The sequence below is a fragment of the Castor canadensis genome, chromosome 11, assembly GCF_047511655.1.
Source record: "Castor canadensis chromosome 11, mCasCan1.hap1v2, whole genome shotgun sequence".
Taxonomy (NCBI): Eukaryota; Metazoa; Chordata; class Mammalia; order Rodentia; family Castoridae; genus Castor; species Castor canadensis.
The window spans coordinates 112,344,244-112,371,728 of NC_133396.1; the positions used below are offsets into that span (position 1 = coordinate 112,344,244).

Here is a 27,485-nt window from a genome sequence, read left to right on the forward strand (position 1 = left end):
GTTCTGATAACATCTCTACCATTTTTAGTTGACAAAGAGATAAGTAGGTAAGAGTGGAAAGGACGAAAGGGGGTAACAGGGAAAATCAAGTCTCAAAAGAGGAAAAGAATGGAGAAGGGGAGAGAGAAACAGGGAGAATCAGAAACACTCACAAAACAGAGGTGTGCCAGATTTAGAATTTCCAGAAAAGCCTACAGAGACTACTGGAGAAATGTTACCTGAGAGGCAGTTTAAAATACTGGGGTTCTCAAACCTGGAGGTGTTGTGGCCTCAGCCTGCCTCTCTGAAGGTGTCTACAAGGGAACACAAAGTCAGAACAGTGACAACCTCAATCCACCTTTACTGAGGTTGCATACTGTATAATTCAGATTACAAATCACACTAAGATAACAGACAACACTGAACAGAAACAAGAGGAAGAAAAGCTACCAGAATAGAGGGTGGGGAGAAAAGTGGGCAGGGACAAAGCACCCTTTGGATAGGGAGAAGCACACAGGTGGAACAGCGGTGGCAGAGCCTACTGGTTGTGTTGACATTGAAAGGCTCAGGTGGCTGCTGGTCAGCCATAAGGCAGGTGTGCACCAATTATCACCACTGTCAGTCCTTTTCCTTGGGACCCTATAAAGGGAGAGTCTTACTAGAGTCGCCCATGATAGCAATCAACTCAGGGTGGGTTTTTTTGGTTTTTTCTCAATTCAAGGTAGAAATCATGAAGAGGCAAATACCATCTTTATTGGCATTTTTGCTGGACCTTATGGGAGGCAGGACAAGGATACAGTGTCTTTCCCTTTAAGGCAGTGAAGAGGAAAGTTCTGTAATGTGAGAGGTTCTCTATTGCCACCCCAGGGGCAGTCAGAGCCAGGCATTCTGTGCTTCAAACTTTGAAGGAAGCAGGTAGTACAAATAGGCAAGGCCAGTTTGGCAGGATGTAGAAGCCCCAGCTAAGTGGTGATGCCAGGATGCTTGCTGTAGCTGGAGATGTATGGCATGTCTGTAGTTAGCCACCCTCCCTCTACAAGTTTTATTTGTCCATGCAGCTCTCCAAAAGGGAGGGGGCCTCTGCCTGGCCCTTGGATACCAAGTTCCTAATGGTACTGCATAAAAAGAATTTTAGGACACATTGAAGTAGAGACCAGGAAAGTTTATTAGTAAAGCAAAGCAAAGGAAAGATCAAAACATAGTACACAGCCCAGATATGGGTTCAGGAATATCTGATAACAAGTGCAATGAGTGTTTTAACAGAGGTATTTATGGTGAAAAAATGGATTAGGATTTGGCTTGAATTTACCTTCAGAAAAGTGCTCCTTTTTGTTCTGTCACTTGGTACAACTAATTGTTTTTGCTATTACACTGTCTTTTATCAGTTGGGCCAAAAGATTTCAAGGTTGGCTCGCTCATTAAATTTGGGTCACTGTGACATAGATGTTTGAACATCCTTTAAACAAAGGATGGGTCCTGCCAGATGCTCCCTTCAAGACAGGGGTCTATCAGGGATAAGTATTTTTCTTTGCAGACACTTTTTGTGCCCAGAGGAATCACTTTTCCAAGCGATCTCCCCCAACCCCCCCCCCAAGGATAAGTATTTTTATTTAAGATATCCTTGCTTAGTTCTCAGAGTACACTAATTATGTTTTGGGCAAGTGGTCAAGGTCAGGGAGAGAGCTGCTCTCCCCAACCCCTTTTAAAACTAAATGTTGCAGCTTATTGAGGGGGATGTACAACTTTAAGCAAAGAAAATAGTGCTTTTAATCAAACCTTTCATTAATACTGTGCTTATCTCTGAATTCCTGGCTGCTGTTTCCCGTACCTCATTTTCCTTGATCTATCTTGCCTCACAACCATGGTGAGGGGGCTCTGGGGACACTCAAGGAGCCCATGGTGAGGGATGTTTGAGGGAGGATGCCAGTTCAATGGCTAGGGCCACCCAGGCAGTCTAGGGTGTTTGTGGGCTATGCAGGGATGCCAGGGGTTCTTGGGGTTCACAGAGACATGGGTTGAGTAGAAAGGCCAGGAAACCCTGGAAATTCAAGCACTGTTAGAAGGAAGCTTTTGAGGCAGATGCAGTCTAGATGAACCCTCAGTGCTTCAAGAAGGCTGTGGGAGTGGGTAGACTGGCAAGAAGTGTTGTAGTGGTTTCCATGCTGCCTGCCATGTGGGCAGCAGAGCTAGCTCAGCAGTGGAAGCCCTGCAGTCAGGAGACCTAGGATCTGCCCCAAATTTCTCCAGCTGCAGTATTTCAGGTCTTGGAGGCTCCCTGGCAGGTCTGGAATGCTTAGGGAAGTCCAATAGGTCTCTCTAGTTCAGAACTTGGTCCTCTGAATGTCTCTGTCTCCCACAGTCACCAATAGCCAGAGGTTCATGCCCTTTGACCCCATACCTGACCAGGGCTTTCTGTAAGCTCCTATTGGTTGGGGAATGGTGTTCTTTGCTCTACCTCTCTCTTCTGGTGCTCAAGGACTTGGGTCCCTCAGTTAAAGCTGAGAACTTAGGGTGTGACCACAGGTCCCCATTACCCAAGGAATCTCTTGACCCTCACTTCTGCTCTAAGCCCACTTAAAGTTCCTGCAGCTATCTTAGAGGATAGTTTCTAAGACTGCCAAACTGTTGCTACTGTTCTTGTAGAAGGTCCCTTCTGCATCTGGGAGGTGCTCAGCCTTTTCAAACTGATTATTTAGACTGTAAATTGGGGATGAAGAATGAAGATGGATAAGTCATGGGATCCATGGGATCTGCCTCAGTGAGGAGAGCTGAAAAGCAGGGTGGATCTTCTGGTCTCCACTGGGACCTTGAGTGGTACTTGCTTAGGTTAACCTATCTCTACTGTGGTGGATAGTGACAGGTGTCTAAGGTTGGTAACCATCTCCAAAAAGGGAGATTGTGGGTGAGCTTTCAAAAGACTGGCTGAAACTTCCTCAGTTAGTACACAGGCCTGAACTTGGTCTTCTGCCCCTTCTGTGTGGAGACAGAGGATTTCTGCTGTGGGAGATCTCTTCTCCTAGGCCCTAGTGTTTGAAGCTAGAAGCTCCAGGTGGGCTTGTATTGTAATACAGAAGTCTGAGCTTTCCCAAGCCACCACAATGAGCAGATAGGGCAGTATGCAGTGGGATTTGCCTGCTTGGTTTTTAGCTTTCTCTAGTTCCTGTCCCAGGAGACCTTAAGTAAGTGCAAGAAAATGAGGGCCTTCAGGTGGTTTGGCTTCCTGTAGTAAGGCTTGGCAAGAGAACCCAGCCTTTAGGGTTTTGAACTAGGTAACACCTAGCTTCAGCCTTTAGGAAAGAAAGGTGAGGGCTGCTCCTAGGGAAAGCTTTTCAGGCCAACATCTTCCTCCCCACAGGGCTCACAGAATGTCACTCTGCTCTGCTCTCCCCAACCATCATCCATGTGCATCCATGTATAGATGGGCAGTGCCTGCTGGGTGCTCTATTGCCTGGCATACGACATCCAGCCCAATGGCACCATGTTTATGGACAAGACCCTGTGGTGTGGTGATGCCTCCTTCAACACCTGCCTCAGTGAAATGGTCTTTGTAGATCTGGAGCTTCTGTTGAAGGTAAGTGGGCAGCCTGTATTTCTTGCTAGCCCACAAGTCACCAGGGAGCTCTGATTAGAGGGCAAACACTTCAGATGCAGGCAGTCCCCTGCCAAAGACAACACAATTGTCTGAAGTATGCTGTTTTTGTCTAGATGCTTTTGGAGCAGTCCTGGGGGCTCCCTCTGATGGGAAGGAGATCAGATGCACAGCTCTGCCTGGAAATTGCTAGATGTTTGAGTCAAGGATCAGACCTAGAATGAAGACTGAAGAAAGGAAAGGACAAAAATAGAAATTTCAAATTTCTTTTTCTCCTCAGGCTCTTGAGGATAGCATTGTCTAAGGAACTGGGAGCTGAGGACATTCCTATTAGGACCCTGCTCAGCTGATAGAATTGGGCCTGTGTGAATTTGGCTGTTGCTGGCTCCCACAGGTTGTTCTGCTTCCTCCCTTCTACATCTGGAGCTACTCATTTTCCTGTTCATGAAAATTCTATCCCTCCCCTATCTTTTAAAGATATATTTTTTTAGATGTTAAGCTATGGGCTGGGTTTTCTGCTTTAATCTTTATTCTTACACTTAAGATTTCTTAGGTGCAAGAAATCTTAAGGTTTCTCTAAATATTGATTCCTCTAAATACTGATTTCTCTAAATACTGATTCCTCTAAATACTGATTTCTCTGAATACTGATTCCTCATGTAGCAAACAAAGTGGCTATAATCAAAGAAAGGTACCATCAAAGGCATCCCCTAAGTTGCCCCTCAGGCTCAGGTGGAACCTGGATTTAGAAGTGAGCCTCTGGAGTTCTACCATCTGTCACTTTGTTGGATAGTTATACTTGGGAGATTTTAGCAACAAAGGTTCAAAGGTCTTGAGTCCTCTTGGAATGAGACTTAACTTTGACCTCTTTCCTCCCCTCAAGATGGGATAAGAAATGGCATTTCTAGGCAACTCTTACACCCTGAGCAGCTGACACCTGGCAGGAGGACACTGCAAAAACTATGCCAGTGGACATTAGACATTGGGAAAGGACATAATTGATCTGGTGCCAGAATGAATATGAAAACTGGTGAGTAGGACCAGGTGCCACTGATCCTTGCAAGAGGTCATTGTATCCTTAGTCTCCTTCCTGGACCTGGTAGGCTGAATGTGTACAGGATGAAGGGGAATCACAGCATGTGGCTGGGACCTGATGTCATTCCTCTGTCCTTTTTGTCCACCCAGCTTCCCCTAGGAGGATCTGTGTGTCCTGATCTGGATGTGGATCTAGGATTGAAAGCCAGAATCACCTGCTCTGTCTGAGTTTATGTGGATGGGGGCTTCTGTCCAGCTTGTTCCTTGCTTGCCACATCTGCCTGGTCCAAGCCTCTTCAAGCTTTGATCCATCTCTAATAGCTGCTCAGCCTGTTGTTCTGAGACTTCTCTGTAGATATTTTCACCTAGGAGAGGCTCCCTCTTCTCCAGTTTACTCCTCCCCCATCTGAGGCACCAGGAGTAAGGGCAGCTGGAAGTCAGTACTTTGGCTCTGTTGCTCTGCAGGAATTGTCTAAACATACTCTCTGCTGCTCAGTAGAGGTGGAGGACTCAGGGAGTAACCCAAGGAATGGGATTCTGTGCTCCCCCCATCAAGGGATGGGAGAGGACACATCTGTGTGTGAAGATGCCATAACAAAATGCACCAGAAGCTGTTGAATAAAGGGATGCAAGGGGGACAGAGAAAGAGTAATAGAGGTAGTTAGTCTGATTAAAATAAAATACATGTATGTGTGAATTGTCATAGTGAAACCCCTTTGAACAATTAATATGCACTTAAAAAATGAAGGACAAGAAGGTTGTCCTGTTCCAGGGAGAGTATCAGCGGGAGGCGGAGGTGAACAGAAGGGGTGAAGGAGGATGAATGTGGTCCATGTACTTTGTATGCTTGTATGAAAATAGATCAGTGAAACCCATCAAAATTGTTTTAAGAAGGGGGAAGGGGAGCTGAGGGAGAATGATGAAAGGAGTGAATTTAATCAAGGCACACTGTAAGCACATATGCAAATGTCACAATGGAACACCCCTGTACAACTAATATATGCTAATAAAAATGTAAAAAAAAAAGAATGAAGGTAAAACAAAGCACCTCTGGGGATTAGACCTATATTATAGTGTCATTTCTTTCTCATACCTTTAGTAGAGCTGGATGCTTTTCTGGCCCTTGAGAATTACCTAGGGTACTTAGTAAACTCATTGGTTCCTGGGTTCCAGTCTGAGGTGAGGCCTGGGAATTTGTATATATTCAATAGGATACCACCACCATTCCTACTCATCTGCACCTAGGTGGCAGAGCAGCAAAGCTGAGCAGGTCCAGCTCTCTGACTGCAAATCCTGTGTCCTCCCCATCAAGGCTATATATATATATATATATATATATATACCAGCTGACCTAGGAAGAGAATACCTCTTGTATGTATTCTTTCCTCACCTCTGTAGAAGTGAATCAGAAGCACACAAGGCAACTTTTGAGGGGGTGATGGAAATTTCCATATTTTCACTGGTTTAGTTATATGGGTATATATGTTATCAAACCATTTTTATAAATGAAATACACTTAAGTATAAATTATACTCCAAAGTCTAATAGTATAGGTGTGAATGCAATTGTAGTTAGGTAACAGTCACTTTCTAGACAAGAAAGAGTTCACTGGGGAGAGGGTTGGGGACAGGGGCCATGTCAGCTGTGTCCTGAACAGTGCTGTCTCCTGCTATGGACAGACCAATGCACTGCACTCTGGGGCTTCCTGATGTTCTATAGCTTTGGGGTTGTACTGGCTCAGGCTTTACCTCCCTGCTAATGGAGTGGCTTTTTATTGCCTATGGCCAGAAGTCCAAATTGGAGTCTGCTATTTACCCAGTCCTCTGAGTGTCCACAATGGTTAGGAACTTCTGAATTTCATCTTGACCACCTATACCACCGTGGAACACTCAGGCTCTTCCTTCATGGTAGACAATAAGGCTATCTATGGTATCTGCTGCCGAGCGCTGGACATTGAGAGACCAACACCATCCTCAACCAGCTTGTCACGTCTGAGTTTTGATGGTGTCCTCAATGTGGACCGTCGGGAGTTCCAAACCAGTCTAGTGCCCTACTCCCACATCCATTTCCCCTGATGATTTACTTGCCCATTGTCTCAACTGAGAAGACCTACCATGAACTGCTGTAGGTGTTGGAGATCACCAATGCCTGCTTTGAACATTCCAATCAGATGGTCAAGTGCAACCATGATAAGTACATGCTCTGCTACATGCTCTGTCATGGAGTGGTGGTGACTAAAGGTGTGAGTGCTGCAGTTGCTGCTCTTAAGATCAAGTGTACCTACCATCTGGTTTGTGGACTGGTGTCCCATGGGGTTCAGGGCAAGTTGGAGATGAAGGGAGGGATTAGCATGTGGTTTGTGTAGCCATTGAGAAAGAAGATTCCAGGAGAGCTGCACGCATGCAGGACAAATGCACTAAGAATGGAGAGAGCAGGGCAGATGACAGCTTTAGAGGCTGCCTTTAACTTGATCACAACTGGTGTGGCCTGGTGTTTGGATCAGAAGCCATGGTGAATTCTACTGGAAGGATTCCTTCATGAAAGGAAAGGTGTCAGTTTCATATCATTTAGCCTGGCAAATATGCATTCCTTAAGCATGTCAGTCAGTTGAGGGGAATGGGTCTCCTCAGTCACATGTGCCAGGGACATAGCAACGTGATGTGGCTGCTGCTTCAGAATGAATGCTTTTTTTTTTTTAAAGCCAGTTGCTGGGATTACAAGCACATGCCACCATGCCTGGCTCTCTACCTTTTTAAAGCACAAATGAGCCTGGAAATATCACCTGTGGCCTTGCTTTGGGTTCAGGAGACTTGTTAGAAACATCAGTCTAGAGACTGATTCCCTGCATCGCGGAGCCTTGCCTACTTGATTCCCAGGAGGACAAGGTGAGAGAATGGTGTCCCAGCCCTCGAGCCCACAGAATTTGACCCTACAAATGAGCCGCATAGCATATGTTGAGTAGTCGGTGAAGCTGTGTGATTCTCATCTCAGACACTGAGGCTCTCTGTTCTCTCTAATTGCAGTTTTTTTACCCTCCGTGCTGGGGATTGAACTCACAGCTTTGTGCATGTTAGGCAATACTCTACCACTTCACCAATGCTCTCAGCCCTTTTGTTTGTATTCTGTTTTTTGAGACAGAATTTCTCTACGTAGCCAGGGTTAGCCTCGAACTTTCCATCCTCCTGCCTTCACCTTCTGAGTAGCTAGGATAATAGGCATATGCCAGTACAACTGGATGGCCTGGGCAATTTTGTTCTCCAGGAGACATCTGGGAATGTCTAGAGACACTTTTGGTTATTGAAACTGCTATGAGGGTGTCCTGACATGTAGCATGTAGAAAAGACAAGAGATGGTCAGTATTCATAATGCACAGGCTAGTTCCCTACGACAAAGTTCTCCCACCCCAAAATGTCAATAGTGCTATGATTGAGAAACCTTGTCTTAAACAACCATTTGACAGTTGCAGGAAAGGTACATTTCCAGACATGATGCAGTTATTGAGGTGAAAACTAATGCTTGAGCCAGTGCAGTGAGAGGAGGAAGGGAAGAGTAAAAGGATGAGGATCACAGCACTTAGTGTCCAGGTGACATGACACATGGGGAGAGGAGTTGTGGGTGACTCGGCCTTGGATGTCATGAGATATTCTCCCTCCCATGTTTCTGATTTTAGTTGAGAAATTAATTTGGTTTTAGACATTGTATTAGTCTATAAGGATGCCATGACAAAATGCCACTGACTAGATGGCTTAAACAATAAATAAGCAGTCCTCACAGTTCTTCTAAGGCCCCTCTCCTTAGCTTTCCTGCTTGGCTCCCTACTCCCTGTGTCTCCACAGTGGCTTCTGTTTGGCCTGTCTGTCCTAATTTCCTCTTACACTAATGCCAGTCATGGACCAGAACTTACCTACCCAAATGGTATCATTTTATGTAAGCTCTTTAAAAGATCTTTCTCCAGGTATAATCACATCCTGTAGAGACTAGGGTATACTGTGGGTCAGAGCTTCAACAGATGAATTTAGGGGGAAAGGAGGGACCCAATTCATAATTCAACTGATAACAGACATGTTAAGATTGAGGTGGCTGGAGACTGACCAGAACACATTGGGTACATAAAGATGCCACTTTGCAAGCTGGGAAGTCAGACCTTGAGTTGCTGGTGTATGGGAGTGAGTAGAGCTGAGAGTCAGGATGGGGCCACCTGTGGAGGGTACAAAAAGGCAGAGAACACACCTTTAAAAGTGCAGGTCTCCACTGGGTATAGTGATTCACCAGCCCAAGAGATGAGAATATAACCAAGAGACAATTGTGAGGGAGGGCTGGGGCTGTAGCTCAGTGGTAGAGTGCTTGCTACATGAGCAAGGCCTTGGGTTCATCTTGCCTCAGGTAGAAGAGCACTTGTACAGGAGCATTCAGAGGTGGGAAATTGGAATTCCTGGCATTTACTTTTCTACAGATAAACGATTTCACCTTTTATTCATTCATGTGAGAAAAAAGAAAGTGGTTAGATGCTATTCATGACTTTCTAGGGGAAGAGAAAGAAACGTCTGAGGAGAGAACCTGCAGGTGAAGTAGCAGCTCCATCAAGCAGCATCCATTTCCTCACTCCTTCCTGAACCCTGATGGGGCCCTAGAGTCCCCAACATGGCCATTTCCAAGGGATCCCCAGCACATAGGGCATAAAATCTGCTTGCTGTCTAAGCCTAAGCTTAAAAGGGAACAAAGTTAGGGAGAGGAATCTATGTGAACAAATTACATTATAATGTGACCACTGTGAGTAGGAAGGTGAATCAAATCAGAAGCGGGGCAGAGGGCAGGCTGTTGACAATGGATATTGAAGGCTCAATAGTTGGCTGGGTAGACCAGGAAGGAGCAAGGCAGAGGGACCAGTGTACTCCCTCAGAAGTACAAAGAACTCCCCACTGCTTGTGTTTGACTTGCAAGCCAGAGTGGCAGGAAATAGGTAAAAACTCAAGGTGGGCAGGCTGTGTGTTCATGGGATGGGCATCTCCTGACCCAAGTGAAAGGTTCAGGCTAAACAGAGAGAAGAGAGGGTTCCCCTAGCACCTTGAGGGCTGTGTGTGTGTGTGTGTGTGTGTGTGTGTGTGTGTGTGTGTGTGTATGTGTGTCATATCCCACAGAGCAGTGGCCCCAGTGCATTCTGGGGGACTGATGCATACTAGGGTACTGAGCTAGGCAGGAAGATGGGTGCTGGAGTGCTGCCTTATGGTCAGAGAAAGATGGTGACCACCTATGACCTGAGTGGTAATTAAAGACAAAGGGATGGTAATTAGTGTAGGTGATTCCCTGTCCTTGGCACCTTGTTTTACAATGAGGCAGGCTCAATCTTATTGCCCAGGAAAGGAAGGAACAAAATCAGAAATCAAATGGATGGCAAAGCTCTGGGCCTCAGTGTCAATCTGACACTGTCTCTGTGCCCTTCCTTGGTGCTCTGAGTACCCTGAGGAGGGCTATTGATGTTGGCTCACCTGTGAATTGAACCCCTGCTTGACTGGATGTTTCAGAACTCTTGGATAAGGTGGCAGGAGTGTGTGGTTTCCTTCCCCATCCAGTCCTCAGTCCTGGGGGAGAAAGTGCATTATAGTAGCCCATGGGAAAAGAGGTGAGCCACCTCAGATAATGTCCTCTTCTGGATGCCTTCCTTGCCTATAAATTAGAGGTCTTAGACTAGATCTTCAGTTATGAACACCCACTAGGTCTCAGTGGACTAGGAGATAGAACCTAGGAAACTAGGATGACATTGAAAGATGAGGGTGTCCAAGCTGAGATGTAGGCATTTCCCATCCACACCCCACCCTTTCTTGCTGATCTCTTCAAGTCTGATTTTTCCCCATCAAGTCTGGGCAGGCTCCTTAGAGGGCTGTGGCTGCCTCTTCTGGGAGGAGCTGCTTCCAGGCTTGGTCAGAAAAGCAGTGGACAAGTCTCGTGAAGTATTTCATGCGTAACAACTAAAGGGGAGGCAGTAGACCCTGACCCATTTGCTAATCTTTTTCTAGAGTATCCTGTCAGGGAATTGGCCTCACTCCTGATGCTTGGGCCCCATGATTTACTTGGCCCCAAGTAAATCATGTCTAATTGCTATGCTTATGGCTGTGCAAAGGTGTGAGGGACAGTATGGCTTTCCATTTTGCTGACCTTTAGCAGCACAGCTAGTGATTAAGAACACAGATTCTGAAGCCAGAATTCTGAAGCTGGATTTGAACTCCAGCTTTCTCATTTATTCGCTGTGGCCTGGACCTCGTTACTGGACCTCGCTTTCCTGATCCTACTGCCTACTTCAGGGCTGTTGTGAGGAGTAACTACCCAGTGCTTAGAACAGTACTGGAATTCAGCAAGAACTCATTAGTGTGAACAATTATCAATGATTGTGAAAGTACCACCATAAAAGAGGAAAGGGGGCTCTATGTGTTTAAGAACTTCCTCTTCTGTCACTGTTCCACATATAATAATCCTTTGTTACTATTCTAGCAATCACTTCTTTGTGCTTTCCCTGCAGCTCTTTGTTTCCCCAAAATTAAGCTCTTTTGAAGACACTCATTCTCAATGGCTAATTATCCCAATTTGCCCCTTAGCCAAGGCCTCTCACTACTTTTGTTTCTCCTTTTATCCCCTGAGGTTCCAGTGTTCTGGGACCTACACAGTCAGCTCTGTGTGTACAAGCTCTGGCTGGAAGCCCACCTGCACAAAGTGCCTCTCAGTACCCTCCCCCCTCCCCCACTCACCAAAGTTCCAGCTTCTCATCCGTGTACCCAGAAGGTCAGAGGGGCCATTCATTATATACAGGTACAACTTTGTCCTCATTCCCCAGCCACTCAGCCAGCAGTGAGAACCAAATATTTTATCTGAGTGATGGGCAGGCACTGGGCTGACAGTGCTTCCAGCAGAAGGAATCAAGCAGTAATTAGGAAGGCCACAGTTAGCTGTGACTCTGTGACAAACTACCCCAGAACTGAGTGCCTTGAAACCACCACCATTTATTTACTGGTGATTCTATAACTTGGGCAAAGCTTGGTGGTGGCAGCTCACCCGTGGACGATTGGTTGGGACAGTTTAAATGGCTTCACTCACATCTGAGGCCTCAGCAGGAATAGCTGAGGTCTGTGTGGGGGAGGTCCTCTTTCTTTCCTTCCTGAAAATCCTTCTGGGATTTTCTCTCCAGCAGTATAGTTGGATTTGCTATGACAAACTGCTTCCAGAGAGTGAAAATATACTATGAGCCCTGCTAAGACCTAAGTCTTAAGACTCAAATTCATTGAGTGGTGTTATTTTCCTCCCTGCCACCCCGGCAATCATCTATTAAATCATCTATTAAAGTCCTAACCCCCAGCACCTCAGAATGTGCCCTTCATTGGAAATAAGGTTGTTGCAAGCTGAGGGCTTGCTGGGGCAAAGTGAGTCTCTAATCCAGCATGACTGGTGTCTTTATAAAAGGGAGAAATTAGACACATGTGTGCACGGAGGGAGAGTGTCACGAGAAGGCTGGAGTTCTGCTATCCAGCTGCTAGGAAAGAGGTCTGGAAATGTACCATCAGAGGAAACAGCCCTGCTGACATCTTGACCTCAGACTTCCAGACTTCAGTACTGCAAGACAATAAGTTTCTGATTTTAGTCACCTGGTGTGTGGTACTTTGTTACACCAGCCCTAAAACACTAACACAGGAAAAAAAATCAAGTCCACTTTTTTATTTTTTAAGGACAGGCTCTCCTTATGTAGCTTAGGCTGGCCTTGAACTTGCTGTCTTCTGCTTCAGCGTCCCAAGTGCTGGGATTATAGACATGTGCCACCATACCTGGCTCAAATCCACCTGTTGATGGGAAGAGTGACATGCATGCACAAGTACAGGAGGAATTGTGGCCATCTTTGTGGACCATTTACCACAAGGATGAACAGAACAACAGGGGGCAGAGAGCTAGAGATGGACAGATGAACCTGGTTCTAGGCTGGACTCTGCTAAGAACTTGATGGGAAGCTGCTTAACATCCTCCTCTTTCCACAGTACAAGGAGAGACAGATAAGATGTCATCTAGTTGATTGTTTTAGCTTCAAAACTTATTGCTTCCATAAACATTCTTAGCCTGCTCCACAATCTCAAGGAGGCCTTGTAACCACAGATCACTGGTCCTACCCAAGTTGAGCTTCTGACTCAGTCCGGAGTGAGGCCTGAGAGTGTGCATTTGAACATAGTCCCAGCTAATGCTAATGCTGGCTAGACCACATTGGGGATCTCCGCTCTAGAGCACTGGTTCTCAGCTCTGCCTGCATATTAGAACCAGGGCGAAGCTTTTAGCAAACATTAATGCTTGGGCTTTATCCTAGAGATGCTGTACAGTTGGCCTACCATGGGTACAAACTTTTTCTTTCCTTCCTAAGTCAAGCAAATGTACAGCTGGAGTTGGGAACCACTGCCCTAGGGGCTCCAGACATTTTAAGAAACAATGCAGTCAACTGTGTTAGTGCATACTTAAAAAAACATTCCTCAAGGCCCAAACAAAATTAGCTTGTTAAAAAATGCAAAAAAAGTGTTCTCTAACTTTGTGAGGTTAAGAAATTTGAAATCCAGTTCACTGACACACATTCTTTTTGTTTTTATTTATTTATTTTTTTGGTGGTGATGGGGATCAAACCCAAGGCCTTGTGCTAGGCAAGTGCTCTACCACTGAGCTATATCCCCAGCTACTGGGGATGCTTCTTGTCCCATCATCCCTATGGTTACTGAGATAGTTACAGAGGCCAGGAAGGAGATGGGAGTTCATTCCTCCAGAGGGAGAAGGGAGTCCCTGAGACTCTGAATCCCTTTCTCAAACACCATTATGTACCTGCACAGGATCCAAGCAAGCTTTGGTAGACAACTCTCCCAAGAGCAACTAAATTTGCATCTCAATAACCTCAGCCTGCTGAGCACCTATCCTGCCCCTGACTTGAAGTAATGCTTCTAAATGAGATACAGTTCTGAGCTGTACAGGGAACACATGTTAAGTGCTTAGCACAGCATCTGACATAGATGGTAATTTGTGTGCCTGATTTCAACCATTTTGCAAAGTAGCATCTCTATCTGGACGCTGATGCAGAAATTTGCCAGTGATGTGACAACTAGAACAGTGGACTACTGAATCTAGACCACCAGAGGCTGCCCTTTGGTTAACAGGGTTTGGGTTCTGTCTCACAGTACCACCAAACCAAACCAAACCTTTGCAGGAGGTTTGTTGACAGGTGAGTACTCAATCCATAGAATGGCCCAAACCTGAAACTAAGACAACATAGTACACAGGCCAAGTTCTGGGGTCACAGAAGGGAGTCTAGAAGGAAGATGCAAGTGACAGAAATTTGAAGTTTTAACAGGGACAAAAGGGGAACGTCAGAACAACTCTCCTGACAGAGCAGGTGCTTAGCTGAGCTGAGTATTTGGGGTGGGGTAGTGGAGATTGCAGCTGCATCAGACTTCAGGTTAAGGGGAGTGGGTGAAGAGACGAGGAGCTGCCTCTGACTCCATTGCTTTTTCTCTCAACAGATAAAATGCCTACTGGCGTCATGTCTTCTATGAGGCGTTGGGAATACAGTGAAGAGCACCATGGATGGGCACAGTGGCTGTCCTTAGGAAGAACACATTCGGGGATTGAGGAGAAGGTTTATGAAGCTTAACAGTCACACGTCTTTACAGGTGTGCAGAGCAGAAAATTCAGGTTCAAAGAGGGCAAGTGGCCTGATGTGGGTGGTTGGGGAAGGCTTCTCTGAGGAAGTTTCACTGAAACTGAGGATGAGTGGTTAGCCAGATGGAGGAGGCCCAGCCAGTAAATAGCACATGCAAAAGACTCAGAGTAGGCATGAACTCCAGCTCACAGAGAGAGCTGCACAAACCACGTGTTTCAGATGGTGGGCAACGAAGTAGCAAGGTGGCCATAGGCTGTGTTGAAAATGTTTTTACCCACATAATTATGGAGAAACCAGTGATGCACTTTAAACTGGGTAATGTCATGACTCAATGTGATGTATTTCTTGCCTTACAATTCTGAGCCCTTACACATAAGATATTAATCTCATTGGATTGCCACAGCAACCCTGTGGAGATGTTATCTCCATCTCATGGATAAGAACATTTGGAATCCTGAAGGGTGCGCCCTTTGCTTTTCCAATCAGGTGGATGCCACCCACTCCCACATGGACTCGGGGGAGGTGGGTCTGTCTGTAGGAGACCCTGGGACCCTGGATTTCTCTCTCTTTCCTGTTTCCAGCCCTCTTAGTGACAATATTGCTCTTTGAATGCTCAGAGACTCATGCCTTGAGGTCTTTCAGTGGGAGAATCTGCCCCCTTTCACCTACCTGTGGCAGGGTTGGCAACAGTGGAGATGCCCTGCCTGTCAGAGCCTATCCAAGGCTCCCTTTTCAGATCCAGTAAGCAGGGTTCCTGGGGCAGCCCAGAGCTCAGGGGTGAATGTGCTGTTGCCCTGGAGTGCTGAGGAGGCATTGGCAGGGAACAAGAGGCCTGTGGTAATCCTCTGCAGAGGCAAGGGAAAGAGGGTGCCACACTTTGTGAACCTGAGCTGATGACTTCTGAGTGTTTACTGTTTTCCTTATGTGTAGGTTTTCCTTTAATTTGCATGCCAATCCTGTGTGGAGGTAGAACCTTAGTTTTACAGATGGGGAAATTGGCTCAAAGAGGTTAAATAGCATTATAAGATCTTCTAGCTAGTAAATAGAGCTGGGATTAAAACCCAGTTTGCATGATACCAGAGCCTTTGTACTTTGCATTGGTCCTCAGAACTTACTTACTCCCCACAAGAGACTTGGAGCTTCATGGAGGAGGTGATATTAATTCTAAGACCCTCCTCTCAAATGCTTGACACTCAGTAGAAACAGTTTGGGTGGATGAAAAACCTGAAAGAAAAAAGGGTTACACCAACCTGGGCTACATAGAGACCCTGGCTCAAAAAGGCACGTGTTGGGGTATGGCCAGGTCTTAGGAGGTGGGCAAAGAGTCTGTAGTCCTAGGTGTGGTGCCTGTCCACTGTGTGGACTTCTCCTATGTCTCTAGGAGTGATGGACTATCAAGGCCACTCCAGTCTCACCTGAGCAGCCACAGCCTGTCCCACCTAGGCATTGCCTTTCAGCAAGAACTGGCTACCAGGAGACACAAATGCCATTTGCCTAAAAGGCAATTCAGTAAACATGAAGCAACCTGCTTCTGTTGAAGGAAGACTGTGGCCAGCACAAAGAGCAAAAGTTCATCAGGGAACACAGCTGCTGAGGGGTTCAACCTAGAGGCTATGGGGGGGCGGCCTGTAGAGAGGATGGGGGCTTTCACTCCCACTTTGCTTTCCCCATCCCCCACAGAAGGTATTATTCAGATTGACCAGGGTCAAGTTGCTGATTACAGAGAAAAAAGAATACCTGAACCCTTGCATCAGCCTGAGGCTACCTCAACCTTTCCTCTGGGTTAGGGAAAGCTATATTCCCAGAAGGGCTGGTCTGGGGACAGACCAGGTGAGAGAGTCGGGATGTTTGGGGGATTCATTGGGTTGAGGTTGGTAGGTCAGAAGTAGGATGTGGTGATGGGGATCACGGTCAGGGGTCAGCTGCACTACTGGCGGCTTGGTGATGACTTCTGTAAGGTTTCTCAAACCTTACCACCCTTGGCTGGTGGTAAGGCTCTCCCTGACCTTCCACCTTTGGTTGCACAAGACTATGAGGCTATGCAGCAGGAGTCATTGGTCTCAGTCAGGATCTAGGTTATAGTAGTCTGTGGGACCTATGTAATCTTTAGGTAACATACATATGACATATGTATTTGGTGGTGTTGGTGAGGTGGCACATGCCTGTAATCATTGCATATAGGAGGCTGAAGCAGGAGGATTGCGAGTTTGAGGTAAGCTACATAGTGAGACCCTCTCTGAAAACAATGAGAGAGTTCCATACTTAGCTTCTTATAATGTCAATTTGAAAGACTCTCCATGGGTTGGAGATGTAGCGTGGTGATAGAGTGCTTGCATAGCATGTAGCATGTGAGAGACTGAGTTTGATAGAAAAAAAAAGATTCCCCATGATTTCTCCACTTATCCTCCTCTTACTACATTACACCTCACCCCTCCTTACACATAAACATGTAAGTGCATGTATACACACATACATGTCCGATATTTGAGCTGATTCAAGTATCTCAGGAATGTAAAGATTCTGAATATGAGCAAGACCTGTCCCCAAATATAGCTAAAGCTACAGTTGCCCTTGGAAAAGCTAACTTACTAGAGTTGCTCTTTTAGGTGGAAAAAGAAAGGAATATGTCTCCTAAGGTCTTGGTGGCACTAAAAGAAAGAAAATAGTCTTCCCTTTCTGCTTCTCATTGTCTTGTATCTCCCCTATGACACTCTTGTAGGCTAGAATAAAATGGCTTTGTGATTTTAGTTTTTCATACTGATTTATCATTGACTCCAATCAGCATTATCCTTTCTTAGGCATTTTCCTCCCAGAGGTAGATGTGCCTGATGATAAGACCACCAACCTGGTCAGCATTTACCACCAGCCTCACGCAGCTCACATGGTTCCTAATGCTTTTCAGAAATATCTCCTGATCCATCTGCCCTTGCCTGAGATGGCCCAGCAGGACAAAGTTGGTACAGTATTGAGGCATCCCTTCGGGGTCATAGCCGAGCTCCACCTGACCCTTCACTAGAATGTACTGTCCATTCATGATGGAGCCTGTTACCACTTGTACTCTTGTCAGGTTCGCTGGATGGTTCAAAATCACTGTTAAGTGGTTTCCTGTGCTAACATTGTATGTCCAAAAGAATGACTCATCCATAGTGTAGGCCTCCCAGGGGAAATGAACACCAGAAACCTTCATATCGGTGAAAACAGCTCCAGGGGGGTTGTCAGGACCATAGATGTTCTTTTCCGGAACTACTGTGGATTCTTTGTTATCAAAGCGGTGGTCGGGCAACCTATGGTAGAAGAGGAATGGTCTAGAGATGATTGGGGATTCCTGGACCAAGAGAGTACGGAAATGAAGGATCATCCTGTCAAGGGGTTTTGACCTATGGAAGAGGAGGAGGAAATGGGCCAGGAGTGGAAGGTTCCTACTATGGAAGAGTTTGCCAAGTGAGCCCATGTTAGAGAATTCCAGTAGCACCCAGGACTTGGGTTTCATGGCAGTCACCTTTGCATGAATGTGGGTGACAAAGTTGGGAACACAGTAGACATTGTCCTCTATTAGCAGGAAGTAAGTAGAGAGCTTTGTGGCAAAGCTCATGAGGAAGGCATTATCTACATTCTTCTTGGAGTGGAATTGTCCGGGAGAGGTCTCATTCTGGATGCCATCCACAGTGGGGTAGGCCTCAGATGGAGCATGGATCAGTAGCAACTGCCCTGCCAAGATCTGTGCACTATAGTGGCTTGAAATATGGGCAACAGTTTCTCTGAGCCAGATGAGATCAGAATCTGCCAGGTGGACCAGCACTGTGAGACGTCTCTGTTCAGCTGGAGAGGAGGCTTCGTATAGTGAGGCCAAGGTATAAAAGAGGCCACTTGGGTCCCGTCGTGACACTGAAGTGATCCCCACTGTCAGCCATGCTAAGGAGAGGTAAAATAGGGACAATTGTCAGTGTATCATGGTGGTGAGGGTTGTCAAAAGGCTTAGGGGAGCTGGGCATAGTGGAATAGGCCTGTAATTCCAGCACTTCTGAGGCAGGAGGATGGCAGATTTGAGGTCAACTTGGACTACATAGTGAAATTGTGCCTCAAAAAGAAGAAAAAAAAAGTATTAGGGGTGGAGAAGCTATTTGGGACCCTTTCTCTTTCTCCCCCCTTTTTTCCTTTGGTAGAAGGAATGTTTACAGATTGGTACTCTAAATGTGGTCTTTAATCAAGAATATTGATCCCTTCCTCAGAATCTATGTCTTAACAATATCACCACATGACCGGTATGTACAATAGAGTTGGAGAAGTACTAAGCCAGGTGATGCTGAGTCCCTGTGGGTCCCTCTGAGTCTTTGAACTTCAAACTTTGAGGCATATGGTTGAAGTACTCAATAAATATTAGCCGTTATTATAGTTATGATGATTCTTTTTGTTTTTAGAAGGCCCATCCTCCCAAAGGTCTCCTCTGAAAAAGGTGTATTAGAAAAAGCACCTTCCTTAGATGTCAGGAGCCAAAAGAATGGAAATTGAACATAGGGCCCTCACACACACTAGGCAGGCTCTCTACCACTAAGCCACCTCCCAGCACAGGAGCCCAAGGGTCTTGCTCCAGTTCTACTGCTGACCGTGTGATATTGAGAAAGCCCCCTCACCCCTGAGTTTAGTTCTAAATCCACAAAGCTAAGGGAGTTGGACAATGTGACTCTAGGACCTCTTCTGATTCAATGTTCTCTAATCCAGTGTTTGAACCTTCTTATAACAACTAACTTTATCTTTTCCCTCCAGTGATTCTACCTTCTTCTTTCATAGCTATGCGTTATATTTATTTATTCTTTGAATTCCTCTACCTAAACAGGCATATAGATGACCTCAGTCATAGCTTCTTACTTTTTAATACCTTACTTAGTTTCTTTCCTTTTTCATTTAAATACCATAAAGCTACAATCACCCATTCATTCCTACAGTTCTGCCTTTTCTCCTCACCCTTTCTTCTTTCCTTCCTAGCTCCTTACCTCTACTGACGTCCCTAGAATTCTCTGTCTCTCCCTTTCCCTCTCCTTAGCACTTACTCTTTCTTCTCTTTTGTATTTTTTCTGAATATTTGAAGGTGATCTTCTGCCAGTCTTCTAGTAGTCTCAAGTTCTTACTGTCATATCTGGCCTCCTGGAGGATTGACAAAGGCAAAATATGTTAATCCTTTCATAAAAGAACAGTGTTTTACCTCCCCCCGCCCCCCCGTTAGCTTCCCATAAGCTTTTCCAGGGAAAGAGGTGAAGTGCATCATTTCACTAGAGCGAGCCCAGCACATTCTGAGGATGCCCAGCCATTGACCAAAAGATCCAGGGCTCAAGAAGTATTCATTCACTCTTCTTTATGGAATAACAGTCCACAGCCCAATTCTCTCTAGAGCTTCTCTACAGCAAGAAGGAAAGTCCAGGTGCTTTGGGGGAATCTTTCTGTCTTCACCATTCCCATCCTACACCCCAATTTGCAAACTATAGTGTTTCTACTTGGCTTTTAGTAGTCACCACACTTCGGTCAGCTTCATCTTCCTTAAGGTCTTTCAAAGTGATGAAGAGCCACAGGAACATGATGCCCACGGAGGTTATAAAGCATTGCCTGATGGAACACCATATCATGTCTGTGTTGGGTATGGTTCCTATAACAAGAAGCCAACATGAACAGCTAGATGTGTTTCCCCTTTCTGTCCATGTCTAGAATTTCTCTTCTGTTTTACACACCCACCCCTGATACTCTATCCTTCATCATGATATTATTAAAATTATGTTCAAATGCACCCTTTTTCCAGTCTAGGATACAGATGAACTATAACTTTATAAGCATTATGTAACATATATGTTAATATATAATATACATATATATTTTGTGTGAGGTATAATGTGTGATGAGAGTTAATATTAGTAGTTAAGATTGGAATAAAGGAACCTGAGATTGTCAAGGGTTACAATTTCCAAATGAAATCAATAGTACTTGGTAAATTAAAGTCAACAAACTTGATGTAGCTTGTGAACTTATTGCTAATGAATTCTGACTTTGTGGAAAGACACAAATGTATCCATCCATGTTTCTGACATTCACCTGTCCTGGGGTGATGTCTGTTTTTGTAGTGCTGGTGATCAAACCCAGGGCCCCTCACTTCATCATTTTGTTTGGAGATTCAGCTTTCCCAAAGTTTCCCCAACTTAAAATGACAAGGGCTAGCTGAATCTTTAGTGATGTGGCCAGCTTATCTGGGAAAACAGTTATTGTGCTCCACCCACACTGGAAAACAAAAGTCAAAGTATTTATTAAAATTGCTGAAATTGAAGGAATGCTAAATTCTGTGCTTTAATTCATTTCAATCTTTTCTCTAATGCAGAGACCTTGATTAAAACATGATTCTGTTAACTCAGAGTAAAACAATTCCTTCATGAGTGTTGAGTTATCGGAATTCAGGCTGGCTTAACTTCAAAAGTGCATGTGAGAAGCCATCTTCCTGTGTGTCTTTTCTCTAGTGAGAATGTGTTTTTCTGATTGGTCCTAGATTATCAGAGGAAAGGATTTAATATGCCTTGCCACCTGCTGTTGATTCTTTCCCTGCATGCTCAGTACACAAAAGAAAAGTGGTAGCCAGTGATTTCTATGCTTTGGAGGCCTTGTATTCTGTATCTCCTTAATTTTCAGGGATGCCTTTTAGGTTATTGTTTTGATAGAGGTGAACATGTTTCTCCTAGCCATGTACTTTTTGATAAATTATAAACATATTACTTATACATAAAAATAAGGCTACAGATTAAACTTTCTTACCTGGATTCCTTAAGCAAAGACTTTTTTGTTACAGGTACAAGCTTCTATGTAAAAGAAATAGACTTCTCTAGACCATAAACACATGGATACATACACTGAATGAAAAAGCTCTACAATTTCAGCAAAAGGATTTCATCACCACAGACATAGCTCTGTCCCCCTTCTGTAACGCCATGTAACCAGTCACATGGAAGGCTTGCTCTCATTCAGCTGAGTTTGACAGGCTTCTGGAAGAGGAAGGCAAGAGAGAGAAAGAGGAGCTGGTGCCGAGGGTCAGACTCTAGGAGTAATGAACAGAGCAGATGAGGCAAGGCACAGCAATCTGAGGGCTGCAGTTTCCTCCCCTTGAGCTCAGCTCCTTCTGTGATGTTACTCTTGTGTCTCAACCACCAATGCCCCTAGCATCGGAGGTACACATGTGCAGGACTCACATGTGAAAAGGGCATGCTTCACAATCAATAGCTAGTAATTATCATTCACCCTAAACACCACCAGAGGCACTGTCTCTTTTATTTTTTTTAATAAATTTTTATTAGGATATATTTATGATACGGGTTCATAGTGACAATTCTGGTTAGACTTATATTGTACATTGGTTACATTTCCCTCATCATCTCTCCCCCTCAGATCCCTCCTCACCCCACCTAAAGCAATTGCAAGAGGTTTCTTTGTTCTCTTTCATATAAGTATATGAAATCCATCTACTATCTACCATCACCTCAACCTCCTTCATTCACCTTCCCCTCTCCCACTAGTGCTGCACCCCCCGACACACACTGTGCTTATTTTACAGTCCTGGTTTTCATAATTAATATTTGAGTTGATGTTCAGAGGGGTGTCTCAAAGTATGCCCTCTGTGGGTAGCACAGAGGAGACGTGGAGAGTAGATGTGGAGAACTGCCAACCCCACTCCCACTGCATCCTTGCTTCCTTGCATCTCTGCCATATCCTTTTCTTCCCTTCTGCTGGTTCTACTGACACCTGTGCCTGAACTCCACTCCCTCTCACCTTCTCAGGTTCTTCACCCTTGCATTTATCTTCTTTCTCTTCTGAATGATCCCTTCTCCCTCTCTACTGTACTATTCCCATAGCTACAAAAATCAGATCTATCTATTGTCTCTCAGTGGTAAAAAGTAAAATGCCTCCCTGATTTTGTGTTTCAAGTTCGGTCTTGTTTCTCTGCAACTCTATACAGCAAATGTCCCTGAAAGTGTTGTCTTTATTGACTAGCCCCTTTCATTCCACATTCTCTCTCATACTCAGCTTCTCTGTGGCTTTGGCACTGCTGACCACTGCATTCCACTGGAATCTTTTTCTTCTCTGACATCACTCTTGCCACCATTCCTTCCCTGCTCATCCTCTTCCCAACCTGTCAATGCACATGTGTCCCAAGGTCTGTTCTCTTCTTTTTTTCCTTCCTACATACTCTGTTTGAGTAATTTTACACTAGTCTTATATGTGCATAAATATATGTATATATCATATATATATATATATTTTTTTTATTGACCTAGAATTTTATACTTACATTTGAAATGTTGGTTCATTAAGGAAGAATTTCTCCCGGTAAATAATATGCATAACCACTGCCCAAAAATGTATACAGCTGTATTCCCTAAAATGTTTATATACATAGTAGTCCACTTAAGACCAGTCCTATTATAACTTACTGAATGCACAAGTGGGCTACCCACATATATAAGCATTTATGTTATACATACAAAGTAAAAGAATGCAAAAATGAGACATGGGACAAAAGAAAGATGTCCTTCTCTCTAAGATCCAGACAGGAAGTCATGATAATTAGTGAGGTAATGTAAAATGTCTGAGAAATTTGAGTTTGGAGGCTGGAGATGTGGCTCAAGTGGTAGCATGCCTGCTTAGCAAGCACAAGGCCCTGAGTTCAAACCCCAGTACTGCCAAAAAAAACAACCAGCACAAAAAGAATTGGCACTACAGCTCCAATGGTGAGGAGCCCTGCCCTCGAAAGCCCAGAGTTCAAACACTACTACTGCTACCACCAAAAAAAAAAAAAAAAAAAAACAAAAACTAAAAAAAGAAAAAGAATTTCAGTTTGGACAAATACTTTTCAGAAAAAATACCTAAGTTATGAGAATACTAAATTTTCATCTTAATAATTCAGTAGAAGTTTTCATGTAAACATTTAATGAAGATGGACTCTTCTAATATGTACAAAATATTTTAAGGGTCATTTTTAGCAAGTTAATAATAAATTCTTCACCAAGCATGTGTAGTGCAGAGAATCAAATCCTGATCTGTTAATGTTGTAATACATTTGATGAAAGATCCCAATGAACAGGATATAAATTCTTCCTAGAGCTTAGAAGGAATGGGGTAGAACATTTTGACAATGGAAGGGGTCAGCCCCAAAGGTGGCTGGCCCAACCTTAACTGTCAAGGTTAAAAAAAAATAAACAAAATGATGTTTCTATAGCATTCTTTCTGCTGAATTTTCTTTATTTCAAGCCATGGGTCTACTTGGAAGATCATGCAGCCAGTGGTTTATAACCTAACTAGAGTCTATGAGGAGTGTCATCACATTAAGAGAAAGAACTGTTGGATTCTCTTGTTTCATAAAAAGCTTGCATCCTGGGAACCCATGAGGTGGTATTATTTATAGGATATCTGAAATGTGCCTTGTGCAGCATTAATTGCTGCCAGAAACTCTCTGACTTGTTTAGGTGTTTATTGTCTCTATTCACTAGGCTAGAATATTGAGTGTTGCATCTACAGCATTTCATATAGTACCTGATCCAGGAAATCATGTTCTCCAAGTACTGTTTAACTCACTGATTATTATACTCTGTGATACTAGCAAGCACTCATCTGTTTCTTTAACAAACACTATGCTAGGTGCTCAGGGCACAGCAGAGCCAAGACATCTGAGCAGTACTTAGAAAAGGCCTGCCACAATGTACCCCCAGCACTGCAATAAAAAAAAAAAAAGAAAAGAAAAGGGCTGTACATCTGTGATGGATAAACAGCTCAGATTTTAGACTTAAATAGCCAGGGTTAGAATCTGGCTCTGCTTAATTTACTCCATATTGCTATCTGATTCCCACTTCTCTGAGGAATTTAAGGAGGCAAAGCAAACCCCCCAAACAAAAACAAACAAACAAAAACAAAAAATCCAGAGGGAGAGGAGAAAACAAATATTTAAAAAGTCTGACACCTCCCCAGGTTCCTCACCAACATTGCAGTTTGGGGTAGCCATCTGTCACATAGTGCTTTTTGCCACTGTATGTTCTAGATGAGGAATCTGACTTAGCAGGAAGTCTAATTCTCCTCTCAACCTGCGACTGTGAATGGGACCCCATAGGGCAGGGGTGGGGAGGAACTAACTCCACTCCAGCACTTCTCCCTGGGTGCCTCAGCTGATGCTCCCTTGGCAACCATTGTTTCTTGTGAGGAGCACCTAGCCCATCATCCCACTGGCCTCTCCTAAGAGGTGTAGAGGAGCTGCTACACAGAGCACATAGTCTGACCACTGATTGGCCCACACACTGTTTGAAAAATGTGATTGAAGACTGAACATCTAAAAATGAGGAGCGTTTACATAAAAGTCTACATAACTGGCTTCTCTTGAAAAATAAGAACTTGCTGCAAACTTGTCTGGATAGCCCCAAGTAGCTGGACATGCATTCTCTTCCTTCCATAGACTCCTCTGGTTAATTTCATTCATTTACTTGTCTGTCTCCAACAGGCATTTGAGGGTGGTTTTGTTGTTGAAGTTCGTTTTTTTCTGAGTTTGAGTTCAAGCTGGCCTTGAACTCAACAATACTTCTGCCTCAGCCTCCTAACTGCTGGAATTACAGGCATGAACCACTGTGCTGACTTGCATTTCAGCTTTTAAACTGTTCTAAGTCAGGTCTTGGAAAACTTGAAGGCTCCATGTTAGATCCTGGTCTGATGTTTGGCGCCTGTTTGGTGTAGATGCTAAAAAAGATGGAACGCAAAGTGGTCCGTGGGTTTTATGAGCTGCAGAGGTAGAAGCATGATGGTAAATGAATAATAAATGATGAAACACAGTTGGAAGAGCTAAGGTACAACTATTGATTTTGCATACCATGTAGATGATGGTCTCGGGGACTTAGTGAGGACATGGGGGTAGAAAGGCAGTGGCTGAAATTCAAGATGAGATGGGAATGAATGGAAGAGACTATTTGACTAGAATTCATTATGGTTCATCAGAGAAATTGAACCTGTGTGTGAATGCATATCTACATTATATTCATATTTGTCTCTATGGGGGGATTTTAAGGAATTGGTTTAAACAATAGGAGTTTGCCAGGCACCAGGGCTCATGCTTGTAATCCTAGCTACTTGGGAGGCAGAAATCAGAAGATTGTGGTTCAAAGACAGCCCAGGCAAATAGTTTAAGAGACCCTATCTTGAAAATATCCAACATGCAAAACAGGGCTGGCTCAAGTGATAGAGTACCTGCCTAACAAGTGTGAGGTCCTGAGTTCAGACTCCAATACCATCAAAAAAAATTAGGAGTTTATTTTCTCACGATTCTGGAGGCTAGAAGTCCAAGCTCAATCAAGGTGTCAGCAGGACTTTTCCCCTACCTGAGGACTCTGTTGTTGGCTGGTAGGTGGCCATCTTCCAGTATCTTCACATGGTTTTCCCTCTGTGTATCAATGTACATCTTTTTGAAAGATCCCCAAATAGCAGGAAAAAACTAACCTCAGAACAGTTATTTTTTTCAAACTGAAGGTCACAGTCCATTATGGGTTACAAAATCAACTTAATGGGGCTCAACCATCCTATAGGCATATCACTATGCAATAGCAAGTATTATTTTGTGAAACTTTCGTTGCTGTTGTGATGCAAGCAAAAATACTGGAGACTAATCAAAGTTTGAAGCCACCTAGCCTACAGGGGAGACAAAGGATGGATGTTGGCATGCTGAGGGATGGCTGGTGGTGGATCTGAGCCCGGCCTCTGTGTCCTCTCTTCAGCTTTGAGAAGCCACCCTGGTATTTGGGGGAAGATCAAAGGCAGGCACTAGCATTGTCATTCTAGCCCTGGCACTGCTATTATTTTTGTGATTTTGCCTGATTAACCTTTCTCCATCTTAATAATAATGACAAAAATACCACCTACTTCATAGGGCTGGTGTGGCTAGTAGACTGTGAATTATTTCTGGCTAGTGGCCTTGCCTTACTCATGTTAGGACAATATTTCCAGTTATTCACTTATCACCCCTTCCCACCTGGGAAGAGAAGGAGTAGAAATAACATCAACATTTAGGCCCTGTGGTGGAAACAGTGTGATTTGGTTGGATGTAGATTTTCAAATGGACGTGGTAGATGTGGTGGTGTTCCATCCTATTAAAGACTTCTCTCCCAGAAGCAGAGAGTTCCAAACATTCCAGCTGTCCAGGACCACAATGCATGTTGAGAGGGGTCCTTCAGTCCAGAGACCTAGTTAAGGGTGCTGATAGTGCGGTGCAGAACGAACAGGGAACATGGCTCTCCCTCCCAGCCTCTCTTAGCAGCATGCACAAGATTGCTCCTTGGGAGTCCAAGCCCAACCAGAATGAGAAGAATGCCCTGACGCTCAAGCCCAGATGTGAATTACTGGGAAATCCACTTGCCAGTGCTGACCCGTACAAGGGTCTAGCCCTTTGGGCCCCACACCCAGGTAAACCAAGGCTTAGGGCTGACAGCGCAGTTATCTGGATCTCACTTGAGCTGAGTGAGCAGAGAAGAGATTCCAGGACTGGAGGAGGGGCCGAAGAGCACAGCTCTGGTAGAGTGCTTGCTTAGCATGCCTGAAGACCAGGTTCTGGTTTTCTATCCCCAGCACTCTCTCTTTCTCACTCTTAACCTCCCCCACCCCCACCCCAACCCCCATCAGGAGCACAGGGAGCGCTTCATCAGCAGGCAGGCAGATCTGGCGGTGCAGGCGAGCGCCAGGGAAGCTGTAGCTTCTTCACTCCCAGACCCGGATGTCCAAGTCCAACTTTGCAGCGTCCAGCCGGCCCCAGACAACACAGAGCGGCCTGGACCACGCCCCCGGAGGCTGATGCAGCCAGTCACCGCCCGAGGCTAGGCTCTTGAAAAAAGAAGGGCAGGCATGGCTGTCAACTGGAGAGCGGTCCCTCGCCCTGGTAAACACCCAGGAAGAGTCAGGGAAACGTCTTCTGCGGGGCGGGACGGGGGAGCCATTGCCTTCCTGGGGAGCCTCTCGGTCCCTACCTTCCCCTCGCTAGGCTAGCATCCGCTCCCTCCCTGAAGGTCACATCGCTTCTGCCTGCAGCCAAACAGCTGCTGCCTGATCCACGAGTAATAGAATCTCATTCAAAACTTAAGGGCACTGCCGGAAATGGAGCAAACAGGACTGGGAGCGAAGTCCTGTTTCACTGGGAGCGAAGTGAGGGAGACCCAGCACTTAGCTGAG

The 27,485-nt window shown here is 44.9% G+C and overlaps 2 protein-coding genes and 1 pseudogene across 7 annotated transcripts in view; 2 read left to right on the top strand and 1 right to left on the bottom strand.

Moving 5' to 3' along the window:
- Hhipl2 (HHIP like 2) overlaps positions 1-27,485 on the top strand; it is a 201,258-nt gene that overhangs the window by 9,403 nt on the left and 164,370 nt on the right. For 4 of the 6 annotated variants that reach the window (XM_074048268.1, XM_074048272.1, XM_074048274.1 and 1 more), the window contains exon 2: positions 14,131-14,280. In XM_074048268.1, the coding sequence (XP_073904369.1) occupies positions 14,251-14,280 (30 nt within the window). In that variant the 5' untranslated portion in view covers positions 14,131-14,250. The other 2 variants (XM_074048270.1, XM_074048271.1) reach the window with 2 other exon arrangements.
- LOC141413651 (tubulin alpha chain, testis-specific-like) lies at positions 3,398-14,123 on the top strand (annotated as a pseudogene).
- On the bottom strand, positions 17,065-25,682 carry LOC141414020 (alpha-1,3-mannosyl-glycoprotein 4-beta-N-acetylglucosaminyltransferase-like protein MGAT4E). Its single transcript, XM_074048898.1, has 4 exons — positions 25,649-25,682; positions 19,778-19,908; positions 19,319-19,412; positions 17,065-18,182 (listed from the first exon to the last, which is right to left on the bottom strand). Exons 1-4 carry the CDS (start codon positions 25,680-25,682, stop codon positions 17,065-17,067), a joined length of 1,377 nt encoding a protein of 458 aa, XP_073904999.1.

Coding starts and splice junctions, on each gene's coding strand:
- LOC141414020 (XM_074048898.1), bottom strand. CDS start 25,682: ATGGCCACCTACCAGCCAACAACAGAGTCCTCAG. Junction 19,909..25,648: donor GCCAACAACAGAGTCCTCAG/GTAGGGGAAAAG, acceptor TTCTTGTTATAG/GAACCATACCCAACACAGAC. Junction 18,183..19,318: donor AATACAAAAGAGAAGAAAGA/GTAAGTGCTAAG, acceptor ACCTCTCCTTAG/CATGGCTGACAGTGGGGATC.